The 16,767-nt window shown below is 34.6% G+C and overlaps 1 protein-coding gene across 2 annotated transcripts in view; it reads right to left on the reverse strand.

Moving 5' to 3' along the window:
• Positions 1-1,795: 1,795 nt before the first annotated feature.
• LOC121416138 (conserved oligomeric Golgi complex subunit 1-like) overlaps positions 1,796-16,767 on the reverse strand; it is a 34,009-nt gene continuing 19,037 nt past the window's right edge. For both annotated transcript variants that reach the window (XM_041609612.1, XM_041609613.1), the window contains exons 17-28: positions 15,992-16,192; positions 14,537-14,638; positions 10,545-10,652; positions 9,026-9,068; positions 7,969-8,033; positions 7,518-7,611; positions 6,743-6,820; positions 6,105-6,181; positions 5,337-5,526; positions 3,891-4,022; positions 3,195-3,398; positions 1,796-2,072 (exon numbers count right to left, since the gene is read on the reverse strand). In XM_041609612.1, the coding sequence (XP_041465546.1) occupies positions 1,938-2,072; positions 3,195-3,398; positions 3,891-4,022; positions 5,337-5,526; positions 6,105-6,181; positions 6,743-6,820; positions 7,518-7,611; positions 7,969-8,033; positions 9,026-9,068; positions 10,545-10,652; positions 14,537-14,638; positions 15,992-16,192 (1,429 nt within the window). In that variant the 3' untranslated portion in view covers positions 1,796-1,937. The remainder of the gene's footprint in view (positions 2,073-3,194; positions 3,399-3,890; positions 4,023-5,336; positions 5,527-6,104; positions 6,182-6,742; positions 6,821-7,517; positions 7,612-7,968; positions 8,034-9,025; positions 9,069-10,544; positions 10,653-14,536; positions 14,639-15,991; positions 16,193-16,767) is intronic.

Consider the following 16,767-nt stretch of genomic DNA (forward strand, 5'->3'; position numbering starts at 1 on the left):
GAATGAGCAGTCAAAAACCTCTGCTTGTTCATCAAATATGAAATGTTTTCAAAATATGGTGGAATGGAAAAAAGAACAATGAAATACAGAATGCTAGAACTCTACAATATTATCAAAATTTATTTTCAGCCAAACTGTGTTTACATATCACTTGAATGAATGCAAGAGTTCCATGACAAATTTTTCCTCAGCATGTTAAAAATTGTACCCTTTCAGTAGCTTGTAACTTGCAATCAAAATTAAGCTCGAAGAAATAGAGTCTTGGGCACCAAGTTGGGTATTATTCCCACACAACTCCCTTATTTTTTTCAAAAATAAAATACTTCAAATTTGTGAATATTCATGTTTCAGCTTTCAAAAGATAAATTGCCTGATATATTTGTGCCTATGTTTCAAAGGAAAAATCTAGTCCACATACGAATCCCACCCGGCAAAGTGACTCTTATCACATTCCATGTACTCGCACTATCCTCACTCAGAGAACAATAGCTTTTGAAGGACCCAGGTTTTGGAACAGTTTTCCCAGTGATGTGATACAAAGTACCTCACTAAATATTTTCAAACGTTGATGTTGATTAAATTCTTACAATTTTCCTGTGTAGATTATATAGTGACTTTTACAAACATTATGAGTATACAAATAGCAAATAGGCATGAGTGCGATGGTGCAAGATTTTGCAAGAGGTGAAAGAAAGATGCTCTATTAAACGAGGCATTAGCCTCGTTAAATAGAGCATCTCTTTCTTTCACCAAATGCGAAATCTCGCACCATTGCACGAATAAGAATATTCTCTATTTGTGTTGTACAACGCCCCGGAATCTAGCAAAAATAAGAAAAAACAAATTTTTTCCCTGCAGTAATCAATGAAAAGGGAGCAAAAATACTGAAAGCGAAAAAGCAAAATCCCACAAGCCCACATGACCTAGGGCAGCATTGCGCTTTTAGCCAACAGGCTTATACGCGTATTGCACCTTCATTTTTACTCAGCGCAATGAATTAAATCGTATTGTGATGTCACTTCCTAAAGCTGTGCAACTGTGCATTTTGAATGGTACGTCTTGTGAGCAACGGTATGAATGTTTGACATTCAACCTCCTATTTGCTTGCGTACATCGAGCTAAGTAGGCGTTGTACAATACGCTCTGGCTGATGAATAGTGGCAAACCCTTTTTTACACTCTTCAGATACCGACAGTTCTTTAATCAAATGTAGTCAAATCATTTTATTGTCTTCTCCTACATTATATAAGACTTCATACTTTGGGAGATCCTGCTGACTGAACAAACATTCCTTTTTTATGAAGGTTCCCTCGTATTTCACCATATATTTAATTTGTCTTTGATTTAAGTTGCTGTATTATTTAATTTTTCAGTCATCATAAACTGAAAATGGTAACACGAATGTGATTGGCTAGGGCATTCATATGGTCAAACTGCAAAATGAAACATGACGACGATCGATCGTTGGAAACCAACACCGGCTCCTAGGAATTTAATTTCTGGATCTTAAATCACATATTTCAGGATGCTTGTAAGCTGACTACATTCTTCATTAACAAATTAACATTATTGTGCTCTGTTTCCCTCACCAAAAGGGGGAATTAAGCAGTAATCGAGGAGGGTGACGTAGGTAGCTCACCCTTTTCTCCATAGACACTGTAGTTTAGCGTCATGCGAAGCAACGGGACTATAAGTCAAATGGCAGACTTTGGTCTATTGACAGAGGGGATGCCACGGAGTCAGATCCCTGACTGAAGCACATCCCGGACAAAAATAGACTGATATTTTGGTCTACTTCAATTGAAGACTGTCCTCTCAGATTAGAGAGCCAACCAGATTTCAGACATGAGCTGAGATGGACGTGAGAGATGCAGAAGAACAAGACTCAAGGATTGCTTCCATTGGGGCCGGCTTCTTTTACAAAAACAATCTTCAATTCAAGACTGTCCTCCCAGGTTAGAGAGCCAACCAGATTTCAGACTTGAGCTGAGACGAGACGAGAGAGATGCTGGAGAGGAACGAGACTTGTGAAGAATCGCTTCCATTGGAGATGATCTTTCCATTGAGGGTTTCTAGGGAATGAGGAGAAAGAGAGAGAAAGGACAAAGAAATTAATTTTCCTTCTAAATAACCTCTTGAGATTAAGTAGACAAAGGTAGGTGAAAATTATAAGCCAGAGTCTAGAATCAGTAAAGTGAATCAATATTTGTATCCATCCCCTCCCCCCCAAAAAAATTTGATGGGAATCAATTTATCAAGGCTTAATACATGTGTACATGACCACATTAAGCAATGAAACTAGAGTGAATATGCCTACTTCCACACTTATGAATTATTACACTAACTCTTTGGGTCTAATTAGGTATATTAGGTGGAGCGTTGTGGCCCAGTGGATAAGTCTTCTGACTTCGAAACAGAGGGTCGTGGGTTCGAATCCCAGCCATGGCGTAATTTCCTTCAGCAAGAAATTTATCCACATAGTGCTGCACTCGACCCAGGTGAGGTGAATGGGTACCCGGTAGGATTAATTCCTTGAATGCATGAGCGCTGAGAGGCAGCTCGAGCTAAAGCCGGGGTAATAATGATAACAACGCGCCTCGGAATAGAATATTTCTAGATAGATGGCACTATATAAATGCCTATTATTATTATTATATATACATAGGTAGTCTTACCTTTAATAGGCCAGTGTGAACTGTTTCATGCCAAATTTTATGTGCATCTCAAATTATGAAAATGCTTAAATGCTAAAGGTTTTTTTTTCTTTTGAATAAAATGCACACTTTAGGACTCCATTTAGATATGATCTTCTTATCACTATTGACCAGGAGAATAGACTGTTTAATAGAGTTTAATGATGTCAAAAAAGTTTTAACTTTTAAAATAAAATAAACATCAAGAAATGCATTTCAATTCAACAATAAGAATATCATCAATTTTAATATCGATGTAGATACAAAGCATAAAGAATGTCTAATGTTAAATGATATTGATGTTCAAACTCAAGGCTCCATTGTTTTCATCATATTACTTTATGAAGTATTCAATCTTCTTTCCAGGTGATGTTTTCATCATATCACTTATGCAGTATTTAATCTTATTTCTGGATAAGGTTGCCTTCCAACCTAAAGACCAACATTAGCTTGGATTTTAGACCATCATAACTGATTACTATATAATCTTGTGTGACTGACCTGTGGTTGTTTTTGTCTGTTTACAGCAGGTTGTAGTGTGATCTTGCTACCTGGTGTAGTGGTAGTGCTGAGAGGCAGGAGGCTGAATCGGACCTGTTTGGTGGTCAGCGGCAGGACGTTGTGCTGTTCCTGATAGCTGGCACTGGACGACCGATGACCAGAGAACATATGACGGTCCGGACTGGTCAAGAATCCCAAAAGAAGCTGTGGAGTTGGGGTCAATGAAAAATGAGATAAACAGTCAGAGTCTAATTCTGAAAATTTTCAGCTTTAAAGTTCAGTTAACGTGAACTTTTATTTTCCTTCCATAGTATTTTATTTCATTCTCTCTTCCTTCCCTTAATGATAATTGAAGCAATTTGCATGAAATTTTCTTTACTTATTTTCATATTTTGAATAAAAAATATTTATATAAGAGCATAAAGAGATCTATTTTGCCAAACTCACAAGAAAGAACAAATGGGATGGCACAAATATCAGTTTCAACTGACAAAATTGAAAAAAAAAAACAAAAAACTGGGTCATAATTGTTAATCTTCCTCTTATTTATTTATTTATTTATTTATATATTTATTCATTTATTGATTGATTTATCTATATATTCATTTATTAATTAATTTATTTATTATTTATCATTGGTTCGTTCGTTCATTCATTCATTCATTTTTTTTGCATTTTAACATAAAAAGGACTTACTGAACTTCTGTGGACATGTCTGTTGAGGTTTGCAGTCATATGAGGGGTGAATACATCCAGGTCAAAGGGGTCAATGAACCCTTCTAATAGGTCTATCAATCTCTGAAGCTGGCCAGTAAATCTAGAATTCTCCTAAAAACAAAACAAAGCAAACATTACAATGAATTGAATGAGGTAAAGCCATATTCCAGCAATGCTTGAGGGAAATTCAAATGGTCAATTATAACTTTGCTTTCCAATGCTGTTTCATAAAACTTGTGCTTTGGGTCTTTTTAGGGTCTGAACTAACTTGTGCTCTTTACAAATTTGACCAAATCTATCCTGGAATATTCAATCATATTACAGATGAAAATTGTCTTCAGTATATTCACTCAAAATTATTAAAGTGATCATTTCTTTCCACACAAAAATGAATGTTTATCTATCTAAAAGTAATTGAATTACATTCAACAGAGGGAAAATCTAAAAATATAACTTGAAATCAAGGGAAAATTTCATGAATCAAATAGTAAGTGATTTTAACTGGCAAACGTTATAAATTACTAAAATCCCTGCCCCTGATTGGTTCAGAGCAAGTTTAACAATGAGAATCACTCACATGTTGCTTCATGAAACCCTCCCCTCAAAGATAAGTTCAGCAGGAACTCTCTGCAAACATAAGCTTTCACTTCATGTTAATATCACATTCCTCCTTGTTTACAAAATCCAATCCAATGAAATACCCTATTGTAGATTACTTGTAGATTGCAATCAATAAATTGCAAAGCTTGTCAATTACACACCTGAGTGTGTAAATTTCATAATGGCATTTCCTGAGTAATGTACACCATGTCAATCAAATTCCATTGGAATTGAATTATCTTCTTTTTTTATCTTCATAGAGTGCTTGACAGCTCATTCGTGAATACATCTGAAATAATTTTGATTTTATTAAACCAATTCCAGAATAAAATGAATGCATATAATACATTGTAGGATGTAGAGGTTACTAAGGATCATGCATAATGGGGAGATGCAACATGTAATTTTTGGTTGGTTTGTTGTAATTCAAACTCTGGGAGAGTCAGTGATTGCATTTCAATTATGTCAAGACGGAAGATACTTTCTGTTTTTTTTTGTGGGGGGGAGGGGTGGAATGGTTTATTTGATTGAAATTCTCAATATGACTTAAATTGACCATAAAACAAATACTGAAAATGAAATAATAACTCGATACAGATATTATCTAAAATAGAAATGTTCTTCTCCAAATGAGAAGTTCTTAAACTAAAAAATAAAGAGGGAAATCTTCAACGTTAAATCAAGAGATTGTGGTAAGCTAGAAGCCCCCCCCCCCAAAAAAAATATACATAAATAAATCAAACAAAATACAGAATAATAAAAAAAAAATACAATACATATTTTGATAACTATGTTTGTAAATAAACAACAATAAAGCAGAAATACCTTCTTATCCTCGCCTCTTCCAGACATGACGCTACCGATAAACCTCACGTCAAACAGGAGCTGAAGAGCCTGGGGTTGGGTCAGTTTGGAATGACCATCACCTTTGAACTTTGACCTTTCATCAAGCATAGACTGGTATGCATTGAGAAGTCCAGTGCTGGTTGTATTCACAAGCTGGGATATGATATTCCTGAGTTAGAACAAATAAAAAATCTGATGATTAATTTCACTGTCAGATATTGTGTGTAATGTACATTAGGATCGGATGTGGGCAAGAAAAAGACTTTTGTATGGGACACTGTATTAGGTTGGTATACAAAACAGTATATATCTAAAAATAATTTGACAGATGGTAGGGAACTGGCTACATAAACTATACAGAAAAAACACTTTGTGTCTCTGAAAAGGTTACATACATAGGTAACATACAACCTTTATCACATAAAAACAATACATTTATGTAATATTTGATGCTTGTGTTTTATTACATTCCTCTTGCTTCAAACTAATGGTTATAAAAAAAGTATCTCCATTCATACATGTAGGCAAAACAAACAAACAAATGAACAGACAGACAAACAAATGAACTGCAAAAAAAAAAACAGTACTGTGTTGAACATCTCCAAACTCATTTAAAAAAATGAATGTTTGATTATGTTTGTGATTGTAAAACCAATAAAACTCAAATAAATAATGATAAAAAATGGATGTTTGATACTGATACTGCAAGTTATATGCAACTATTTTTTTGTATACATCCTAGCTCACCTGGACAGTGCATGACCTCCTATTCTGTTGATTTCTTCACACAATCCATACAGTAATGATTGCACATACCAAGAAGACTAGAGAGAGAGAGAGTAACCCAGGGAAAGATTTAAAACATTTGAAAAATATCTTAAAAGGGGAATCCAACCTTGGTCATAAAATGTTGTGTGAAAGAGAAGAGGAGAAAAATAAGTAAAAGAGAATGGTAAAAATTTAAAAGAAATTGGACAAGCAATATAAATGTTATAGCTGTTTCAAAATTTAGATCCCTAAGACTATTTACACTTCAAATTGGCAACTGGGTAAGTAAATTATGACCAGTGGTAGGGACAACAGTCCCAAGGGCCATGTACTTAATTATAGGGAATTTGTGGTTTTCTCTTAAGTACCTATTCTGCTGTAGCAATAATCATAATAAAACATAGGTGGCATATTGTTTAATGTCCTCATAAAAGAACTTTTAATTTGGAATGGATTCCCCTTTAAAAATTAAAACAAAATAATATCAGTCTACGAGGCATTTCAAATGAAAATATAGACTCAAATGAATGAAAATATAACACAGAAAAATGACAAATGATGGCAGATATTTTAAATTAGCAAGCGTAGAACGAGTGTGAAGATGAGAGGAAGCTTACTTGAACTGGAAGACGGATTTTAGATGAAACTTTCTTTCCTTCTTCTGTCTCTTCCTCAATATCTATGGAATCCCATGCCTAGAGATAGACACAGAGAAAGATAAGGAATAATAATAATAATAATGTTTTATTTACCCAGGGTAGCCACTTCAGTTAGGAAACTGCTCTACCAGCGGGCCCTGCATAACATAACATGTTATTATTACCCTTCTCCAATCTAAATGCTGAGCGCCTAGCAAGAAGGCAGAAGGTCCCATATTTATAAGACTGGTATGACTCGGTCTGGGATCGAACCCACGACCTCCCGTTCATGAGGCGGACGCTCTACCATTGAGCCACTATGCCCGTTGGTGAAAGCTGTCGAATTAAAACTAATCGAGATATTAAAGCAGATATGAACCAGCAGCCATCTCATGCCATAAGTACCTAAATCTGGCCAAGTTGCTAACCCACAATGCAACATTATGATCAGTGTAGTCCTGAAATTAAGACCAATTGGAATAATAAAACACTAATCACTACTCAATACAATTATACCACAATAATTATAATAATTATGTTAGTTTTTGTTATAACAAGTAGCAAGTAGGTAAAGAACTACTTTTCCTCTCAAAACAATTTAGTTTCTCTATACAAGCAAAATTGTAGGCTGATTTATTCTCTGTATTATTGATAGTTATCTCAAAAGGTACATTGTAAGACTAGCTATTTATAACACACAATTAATGAGAGACTACACAAAGTTTGCAAACTATGAGTGAAAGATGTGACTTACAGTGGCATTCTTGAGCATAGCTGAAGGTGATGTGTCCCTTAGATTGATGTTGAATTCCTCTAATAGCTCTGAACTTGTGAATTCACTCCAAATTCTTTAACAAAAAATAAACATGAAGAGAAATATTTCTTCAAAATATGTGGAAGATGCCCATGAAGCATTAATCTCGGGACAGATATTGCATTGTAATTGGTTATTTTGTTTGATATCATAATCATTTAACATGATTCACTGTATGACAATTAACATGGAACTTTCAAAATCACATTGATTTGTATTTTCAGAGCATATTTTATGATCAAAATTTCAATAAAGCTATTTGTAATCATTGTCACAAATATCAAAAAGATGAAAAGCATACATTCTAGAAAGTGTGTACTAAATTTGTTTGAAGTCTGGATAAATCGTAAAAATAATCCATGAAAAATGTGACCCCTTATTTTCTGTTTACCTGTATGATTCCTGGCATTGTTCTTGGAATATTGATTTGAGTTTACTCCATTCATCCTCAGAGGTCTATTGACAAGGAAATGAAAGGTATTACACAAAATTTTTGTGTGCTGTGAGACATGATGCAGATAATCATAAGTTTGTGATCCTTGATTCCATTATTTGTTGTTGTTTCTTTGTGTGGATATGTGAAATAGACAGGGCAATATGAGCTGATATCAAACTATCATCAGATTATATCAGTTTTGTGTTAATTTGAAATCAAGGAATATATCTTCAAGCAGCCTAAGGCTTCATTTATTGAATTGCTCATTTGGTCCCTTCTAAATGTTTCCATGGCGAAGAAGAAGAATGTGGTGGTTTCATGGTACACCATGTATTCTTTCATGCAGCAGCACCTTCTCTTTGGTACAGTTTATCATGAGATTTAAGAATCATATCATCATTACAGACTTTCAAATCTAAACTGAAATCTTACCTTTTCTAGCAGTATCAATTCTTGGCACAAAGACACTCATCCAAACACTCTTAGGTGGGTGTTGCAAGAAAATATTTGCAATCAATTGCAAATATTCTGTTGTAATTTTACAATTTATTGATCACTTTTAATTATAGCAAATCAGATTACACTCCTTGTTTCATTGAGCAGATTAGCAATCAATCACAAATTTGCAATTAACTGCAAGATATATAATTGATTAAGGGAACAAAAATAGACTTGCAACTGATCCCAAGTTTCTTGCAACGCCCATTAGTCTTTTTTTTTGCTTGTACGCCTCTGAAGAGAATATTTCTAGATAGATGGCTCTATATAAATGCCTAGTATTATATTATTATTATTAATCTGCTTCAGGGTTCATGGGTATGTCAGCTTCCCTGTCTTTTTCTTATTTGGTCATTGGACACTAATCAAAGAATATGGATGGGCATGTTCCCCCATTGTCATCCAAAAGGTATGCCAGTCTCAAGAAGAATGCATGCAAATATTGTTTCTGAGCAATATCTATCCTTCCACTTTATTACACAATTGATATTGTTACAAAGTTTGTGGTACTTACAGTGTTCTTGCTTTCTCGTTTCCCTGTGACCTTTGACCTCAGCCTGAAATAAGAAATAAACAAATCACTAATCATTACTTTTACTCTGGACATCAAAAGTACATGAATGCTTAATTTGAAGGAAAAAAAGAATACAAACACCCATATAAGTAACTACATAATTGTAAAAGTATAACTGCCGATGTCTTACACTTGAATAGCGATATTTTAATAAGAAAAGAAATGCCAGGGGTGGTATTCTGGAACACTGTCATAACTTTTGTCATAAATTTTGTCATTTCTCTCCGAGATGTGACACCGCTATGATTGTCACAAATCAGTATTCTGAACATTGTCTTTTCCCTGTCATATCTCACAAAGTTCCCGCCCATCTTTTCGGAAGCAATCCAATCAAAATCATCGTTAGTTCCCAGTGGGAGCCCTTCTAGCCAATAGGAAGGCCCCGTGACAGATAGGGCGTATCCCCAATACAGTTGCTGGCATCGCGTAACTACGCGAATATTGATGCACTTAATTACAAAGGGAGACAGGGAGCTGTGAAGGATTTTAGAGGAGAAGTAGAAAAAGAAGAAAAACAGAGAAAAAAAGGAGGAATTAATATGTAGGGCCTAACTAATTGTAGCATGAAAAAATAATTTTGAAAGTTGTCATGGATGATGAGTGAAACTAATACCACAATCTGATCTAAATAATATCATTATATGCTTGACATACAGTCGGCAGGGTATTGGGATATTTGGTACTACAAGATATGACAAACTTTATGACTGCTACCCCCTGTCATAACTTTTGTCATATCTTTTGCTTGTATAAAAGGATTACGCGCATCTAAAGCCGCGTATTTTTGGTGTGCGCTAAAGAGTCGAGACAAAATTTATGACAATTTTTGTGACAAAAGTTATGACATCCACCAGAATACCGATTTTGTCATATCTCCGAGAAAAGATAAAATATGGAGAAAAGACAATGTTCAGAATACCGCCCCAGGAGTCTACACAGGATAAACCTGGCAATGTATAAACCTTAGATTGAGTACAATGGACAGAATATTGAATATGCTCAATCATTTATTTTTATGCAATGGTCATCCAACGTTGTTACTTGTCATGTCCGATGTAATTTATGATAAAATTGAAATGCCTATTGGATATGGGACAGGTATCAGCATTTTTCAGTTGCATATAGGTTTAGTGGTGACGTTTGCTCCTGCGACCATTGTTCCAGGCATTATTTCATCTAAGATGTAGGGCTACGGTTAGGGTTGCAATAGGGTTTTATGCTAGGTTAAGGGTAGAGTATGGTATTAAATCCAGGGTTGAAGCTTATCATTCGATTAGTGCATGAAATTTATAACAGAGTAATTGTCGCCGAAGCAAACGGCATGGAATCCTGTTTGTACATTATGTAAACATTCGTTGGAAGTCATCACCAACTTTCTGACACTTAATAATCTTAAGGCCCCATACTGCTCCACCAGTGCAAAGAGAGTCAATTCAAATAAGATGCATGATGACCTCACCTCATTGTATCAGCCTTACTGTCCTTCTTCTCTGTGATTAGGACAGCCTGCTGTAGGTGCGGTGATAGTTCTGTCAAAGCCGAACAAAGACGACCTAGAAACACAACTCTGTGTGAAACAAAATTAAAAAAATGAGAAGTGTTTTTTTTATCATACCTCAGAAAAACATGAATACAAATGGTCAAGCAAGAATATACATATATTTTTACTTTACATTATAAGGGATATGAAGCATGGCCAAGCTATTCCATAAAATCAACCTTTTTGTACCACTGACCATTCATTTTAATTTTTACTTCATTTCAAGAACTGTGAAGATTTGAGAACATTCAAACTTTTCATTTGAACTAGAAAATAGAGACAAATGATTTCATCAGGTGCCACATACAGGGGATGCAATGTACATACTTGATGGAATTGCCCAGCCTTCACAACAACCACATGTATTCAAATCATTAGTGCTCTGAAATAATTTTTCACAACCCATACGATTTGCAAGGTGCACTAATATTGCAAAATGGTAGAATAACTTAACACTAGAAATTTAGCAATCACACATATGGGCAAATCTTATCCTGTAGTTTTTGAAATCAAGAGCTCTTGCACCGATTTACACTTCATGATTTATGTAATGATGACATGTAATGTCAGTTACCATGATGAAACACCACTGCAAAGGCAAAGGTGGTCAATTTCATTGTGAAAAAAATGTTTACTTGTTACTACAGTATTTCACTTAATTAAACCACACTAGTAGGAGCTTGAAATTGACTTTTGATATGGATAGGTGACATGGAATGTGTGATATGAAATTGAGAAGCAAAATTAATTCAAATTTTTACAAAATTTTGCATGTGCAATTGTGCATATATTTCACACCTCCCTTCCTTTGAATACTAAAATAAATTTGGCTTGCCAGAAATAAAAACATTAAATGACCATGACCTTAAACCTTGAAATTTCAAACCAGATCATTGAAAATCGTGCCAAAATTTGGCAAGCACATCCTTTATCACATTAACTACAAGCCAGTATGAAAAAAAGTTCTGAAAATATTTTTAATTCATTATGAATGAAATATGCAAATTTATTTGTGAAAAACATTATTTGCATATTCATGTAATCTAATCTGAACGTTTTCCAGAAAAAAATTTGCGAAAGTAATTTTTTCCCCTTATTTCTTTGTTTTTAAAATTTATGTATATTTCCTAGTTTTTTCATCTTTTGTTTCTTGTTCTTTTTTTTCAATGGAAATTATTAGACCAAAATAACAACTAAATCAAACCCTAAATAATTAAGCAGACCAATTAGAACAAAAAAATATCACCCTTTTATGAATTTCATCTCCCATTGACTTTGTACACAAAGCAGAAAAATTAGCCATTATCAGCATGACATTGTCTCATAAAAAGTTGTGTGGCGTTGTGATGCTATAGCCATTTATCACGAATTTGGTCTCAAAAGTTGCGCGGGACTTCAAAGAAAAAAAAAGTCTGCACATTACTAAAAGCCAAATATTTTGTTATGGTGCAAGTTTGAAAAGATGATTTAGCTGTCCATTGTGTCTACTTTCATACATATTCGGTCCTTCTTTTGGTTTGTCTTTTAATTTCAGTATTTCATCCAATAGTCAGGGACGAATTAACACAGTTTTTTAGGCAGTTATCCTTTATATTCCAGGCAAAATTTAACAAAGAAAATGCTTTTAACTCCTGCTGAGAAACAGTAACAGTACAAAGAGAGACTGAAGAACAAGGGAAAGTACATGTATGATGAGTACAAGCAAAAGAAAGAGCAGGTCAGACGTGGAAGCATCAACGAACCCATTTGGAGACTTTAGATTGATGTATCAAGACTGAAAAAAATCAGAAAGAGAAGCTGATAGATCAAGAGTAGCAAAGTTTCGCGAGCATAAGAAGGGGACTCCCATACCATAATCTGGGCGCTATAAGAAAAGTATTTGCAAGAGCTGACAAATCCCTTCCAAGTCGAAAGAAAATCATTCGTTCCCTTTACCAGAGAAATGTTACAGCAAGAGATGAGGTGACAGAATTGACAAAGGAGCTAACATCCCCATGTTCCACTGGTTATGTGATGTCAGAAGACACCATTGAGCTGATCAAGAACTTCTATGAGAGAGATGATATCAGCAGACAAGCACCGGGGAGGAAAGATGTCATATCGATACGAAATGATGATGGAAGTAAGGAGACAAAACGGAAGAGGCATCTCTTGTCATCTGTCCAGGAGACTAAGGCAATTTTCAAGGAGGAAAATCCTCATGCATGTATCGGTAAGACCAAGTTTACCATGTTGTAGTCACAGCATGTCTTGCTGAGCAAGAAGTTGCCTCATAATGTCTGCATGTGTCTCTATCATTCAAACTTCTCGATGGCAGTAAATGCATTGAATAAAGTTAACACATCCATTCCATTTTACGATCATCAGTTAGTAAATTCTATTATCTGCACACCTGAATCCAGAGAATGTATGTTGAATGCATGTGAGAAGCGCAGTGATGGAAAGGGATTCAAAACCAAGTATCCAATGAATGATGTAGTCATGACATAGTGGCTTGTATGGAAAACAGATGAGACTGGAAGACTCAACAAGTGCACTGAATAAGGGATATCAAGTGAATTGTATGACTACAATGTCAGTATGGTTTCTAAATTCCTTGAGCAAAGCTTTGTGCAACAAAGTCAGTCTAAGAAGTGGAAGCAAATGAAAGATCTTGCAACATCTGAGCGTAAGCAAAATCATGCCCTCATTCAAGTAGATTTTGCAAAAAAATTACACCTGTCAACATTAGGATGAAACACAAAATTGGTTTACATAATTTTTGTATGCTTTTAAAAAGTAGTTGCAGTTTAAATACTTTTTTTTGTAGTTGTCTAGTTTTTGTGATACAATTTTTGTTTTTGATTTATGACTAAAGTGAAATTTGACAGTTCTCTTCAATGCCGACTGGATCATCAAGAAATGTAATTTTCTCATACACATTGTAGTTTACAGTTCAAAAGAGAAATAAACAAACAGAATAAAACAGATTAAGAACAAAATTGAGATCTGGCAGATATAACTAAGAATTGATTGCACTGCCAGATTAGAAAATACATAGAATGGAAATTCTTCATACTGCATGGTTACATGAGCTTTGAGGAGGTAGAGAATTAGACATTTTTCTCTTTGGTGGGATAAGGTTTGATGAAAACCAAGATATAACTGAATGGGCATAAAGTAAAAAAAAATCATGAGTACACTGTAAAACTAAATGTATTATTTTAATGATTTTAACTCGACAAACATTCCTGAGACAAGTTTTTATTACCAAGAAAATTATGTCTGTGAAAACCATATTGCAAACATATGTGTAATGTCAGTTACCGACAAGTGTTAATAAATGCTCAAAGCAAAGAAAACAAATTAAAACTCGGGTATACTGCCACATCAAAGATACACTGTACTTTCATGTGAAGCCCATCACAGAAGATACAATGCAATGATTCCACACAGTTGACTTTCATTTGTTATCTCTATAGCAAATTAAGTTAACATCAGTTACCAGCATGGTCATGGAAAAATTATCATAGCCCCCAAAAGACAATAATAAATTATTCAATATTTTGACACATCTAAACCTAGTAACGAAGGTATATTTACATATTGAACTCATGACTCTATCCAATCAGGGACATGAGATATATACTGACACCCTAAAATTGCATGTCCTTTTGTGTAATGTCGGTTACAGACACTTATTTTGCTCGCTGAAGTGCAACAAATTGTGGTGCCTTGAAAAACATAATATAAATTTATACATCATGGTTAACTTTATTGTCTCCATCAATAACAAACTCCAGTCACTTGTAGTAAGAGAGATACACAAGATGAAAAGAGTGTAAAATTGTGCTGTGTAACGTCAGTTACCCTGAAAATGCCCTGATGCATTTTATCACTGCTTAAATAAAATTCAAATTTTGACATATTACCTATTAATAATAACAGATGACTGGTCATGTAACTTCTCTTCTTGGGCTGTTTTTAGCTTTAGTTTACAATCAGAAAGCTCTTCCTTTATATGGTCAGCCAATCTGAAAGAAAGAACACAATAATAAAATAAAAGAATGAGAGAAATATGAAATCTGTAAACAACAGTCATTAATTGTCAGTTCATACTACAAAAAGTCTAAATTCTAAACGAGTCTGTGTATCATTGCCCTGGCTACAGCTCTGGCAGCCATTTCCCAAACTCATTGCATTCAATAAACACATCCAACCAGGTACCACCTACTACCTGGGTCAAGTATGGCAAATGTAAATAAATGCCTTGGAAAATGACATTGATGCAGTAAGGAAATAGTAATAAAAAAGGATAAAAATTTTTACCTGTACTGGAAAATACATATTTAATTAAATATTTGAATTTTATTCTAGTGTATTACCCCCCCCCAAAAAAAAAAAAGGAGAAACATTTTTATCTATACTGGAAAATACATATTTACTTAATTATGTGAATTTTATTCCAGAGAATGACCAAAGCCATTATAAGAAGTAATATGCAAAAATAAATAAATTTTGGGTGGAAAGAGAGGACAATTAAAGGAAAAATCTTATCTAATCGTAAAGGATCTTGTCAACCAACATCATTTATCATACCATGACAACATCTGAATTTGTATGTACAATAATTTGGACTGGGCAAAGCTGCACCTGTTGATCAAGAAGCAAGTACAAGTTTTGCTTTGTATTAAAAAGCAAATGGTTAACCCCATTGCTGATTGTTTTTACTACCAAAGTGAGATAAAAGAAAAGATAATTTTCAGAGTGTTAATGCCGGTTTACCTAAATATGATATATTTGTACTTTAATTTCTATTCCAATTAATTTCTAAAATATGGAGTACCACAGAGATGTTTAAAGAAAGCTTTCAGCTCTGGAAAATTTCAGTGAAATTCTTTGTTTTAATTAGCTGAAAGCACTGTTCTCTGACTCTCACTATGGTAACTATCACAGATTGCCAATTTCCATGAAATAGTGGCCAGTGCCTTGTAACATAAAGTTTAGAGATTGATAATTCTACAACTGATGGCATTGATTATTGTTTATGATCAATCATTAGAAATTGGGCGATATCAGTTACCAAGCTTTATGTTACAAGGCCCAGGTGGGTGTTTCATAAAGCTGTTCGTAAGTTAAGAGTGACTTTAAGAACGACTGGTGGTCCTTTCATGTAGTACATGGTATATTCATTGGCGACGGTTTAATAAGAAAGGATCACCAGTCGATCTTAAAGTCGCTCTTAACTTACGAACAGCTTTATGAAACGGCCCCAAAGGCCGTTTCATAAAGCTGACAGAGCAGTACACAAGTACTGTCTAATAACCAACTATCATTCTTAATACCACTGTTCTATAAAAGCTACCAACATATCACACTTTCCTCACCTAGTAACACACTTGGTACTGGCAATCTGTAGGAAGCTATGGAGGTTGACAGTGTCTGCAAACTTATCAAACGGCTCTTGACTTGGCTTTGAGGATACAGGCTTCTGTTTGTCACTTGGTTGTTTGTCCGTCAGTCTGTCTGTGTAGGATGAAAGGTCCTCTAGTAGACTCTTGAGTCTCACATCGATGAAAGAACAGATGCTGGCAGGGGGGGGGAGAAGAAGAAGAAGAACAACAAAATTGAACACCTACTCACTGCAGATTTTTTCACCCCCTAAATTATTAGTATTAAATTACTAAATAAAATTGGTAAAAAAAACTTTAATGGAATAAAAATTCAAAATGGACAACACAAAAAAAATTTCCTACCCCCCCAAAAAAAAAATAAAAGTGGAGCGCCTCTGGCAGTCTTGCCTGCATTATGCGATTCAATAAAGCAGCAGTGCTGAATTAGAAAACTACTATAGTATAATTATTCACAAAAAAATTCATATGATAATAAATACTTTGTTCATTGACCCTATGACATTTGACTTTGATCATGTGACCAAAGACTTGAGCAAGGTGATCAATGATATTTACCCCTGTCCATATTTCATGAGTTAGATCTATAAACTTTCAAAGTTTAAATGACAATTCAATAAATGCCCCCAAAACAGCCAAAACTCATTGACCTTGGTCATGTGACCTGAAAGTCATGTAGGATGTTCACTGATACTTGATTACTCATATGTCCAAGTTTCATGGACTAAATCCATATACATGTACTTCTAAAG

This window comes from Lytechinus variegatus, chromosome 5, assembly GCF_018143015.1.
Source record: "Lytechinus variegatus isolate NC3 chromosome 5, Lvar_3.0, whole genome shotgun sequence".
Classification (NCBI taxonomy): Eukaryota; Metazoa; Echinodermata; class Echinoidea; order Temnopleuroida; family Toxopneustidae; genus Lytechinus; species Lytechinus variegatus.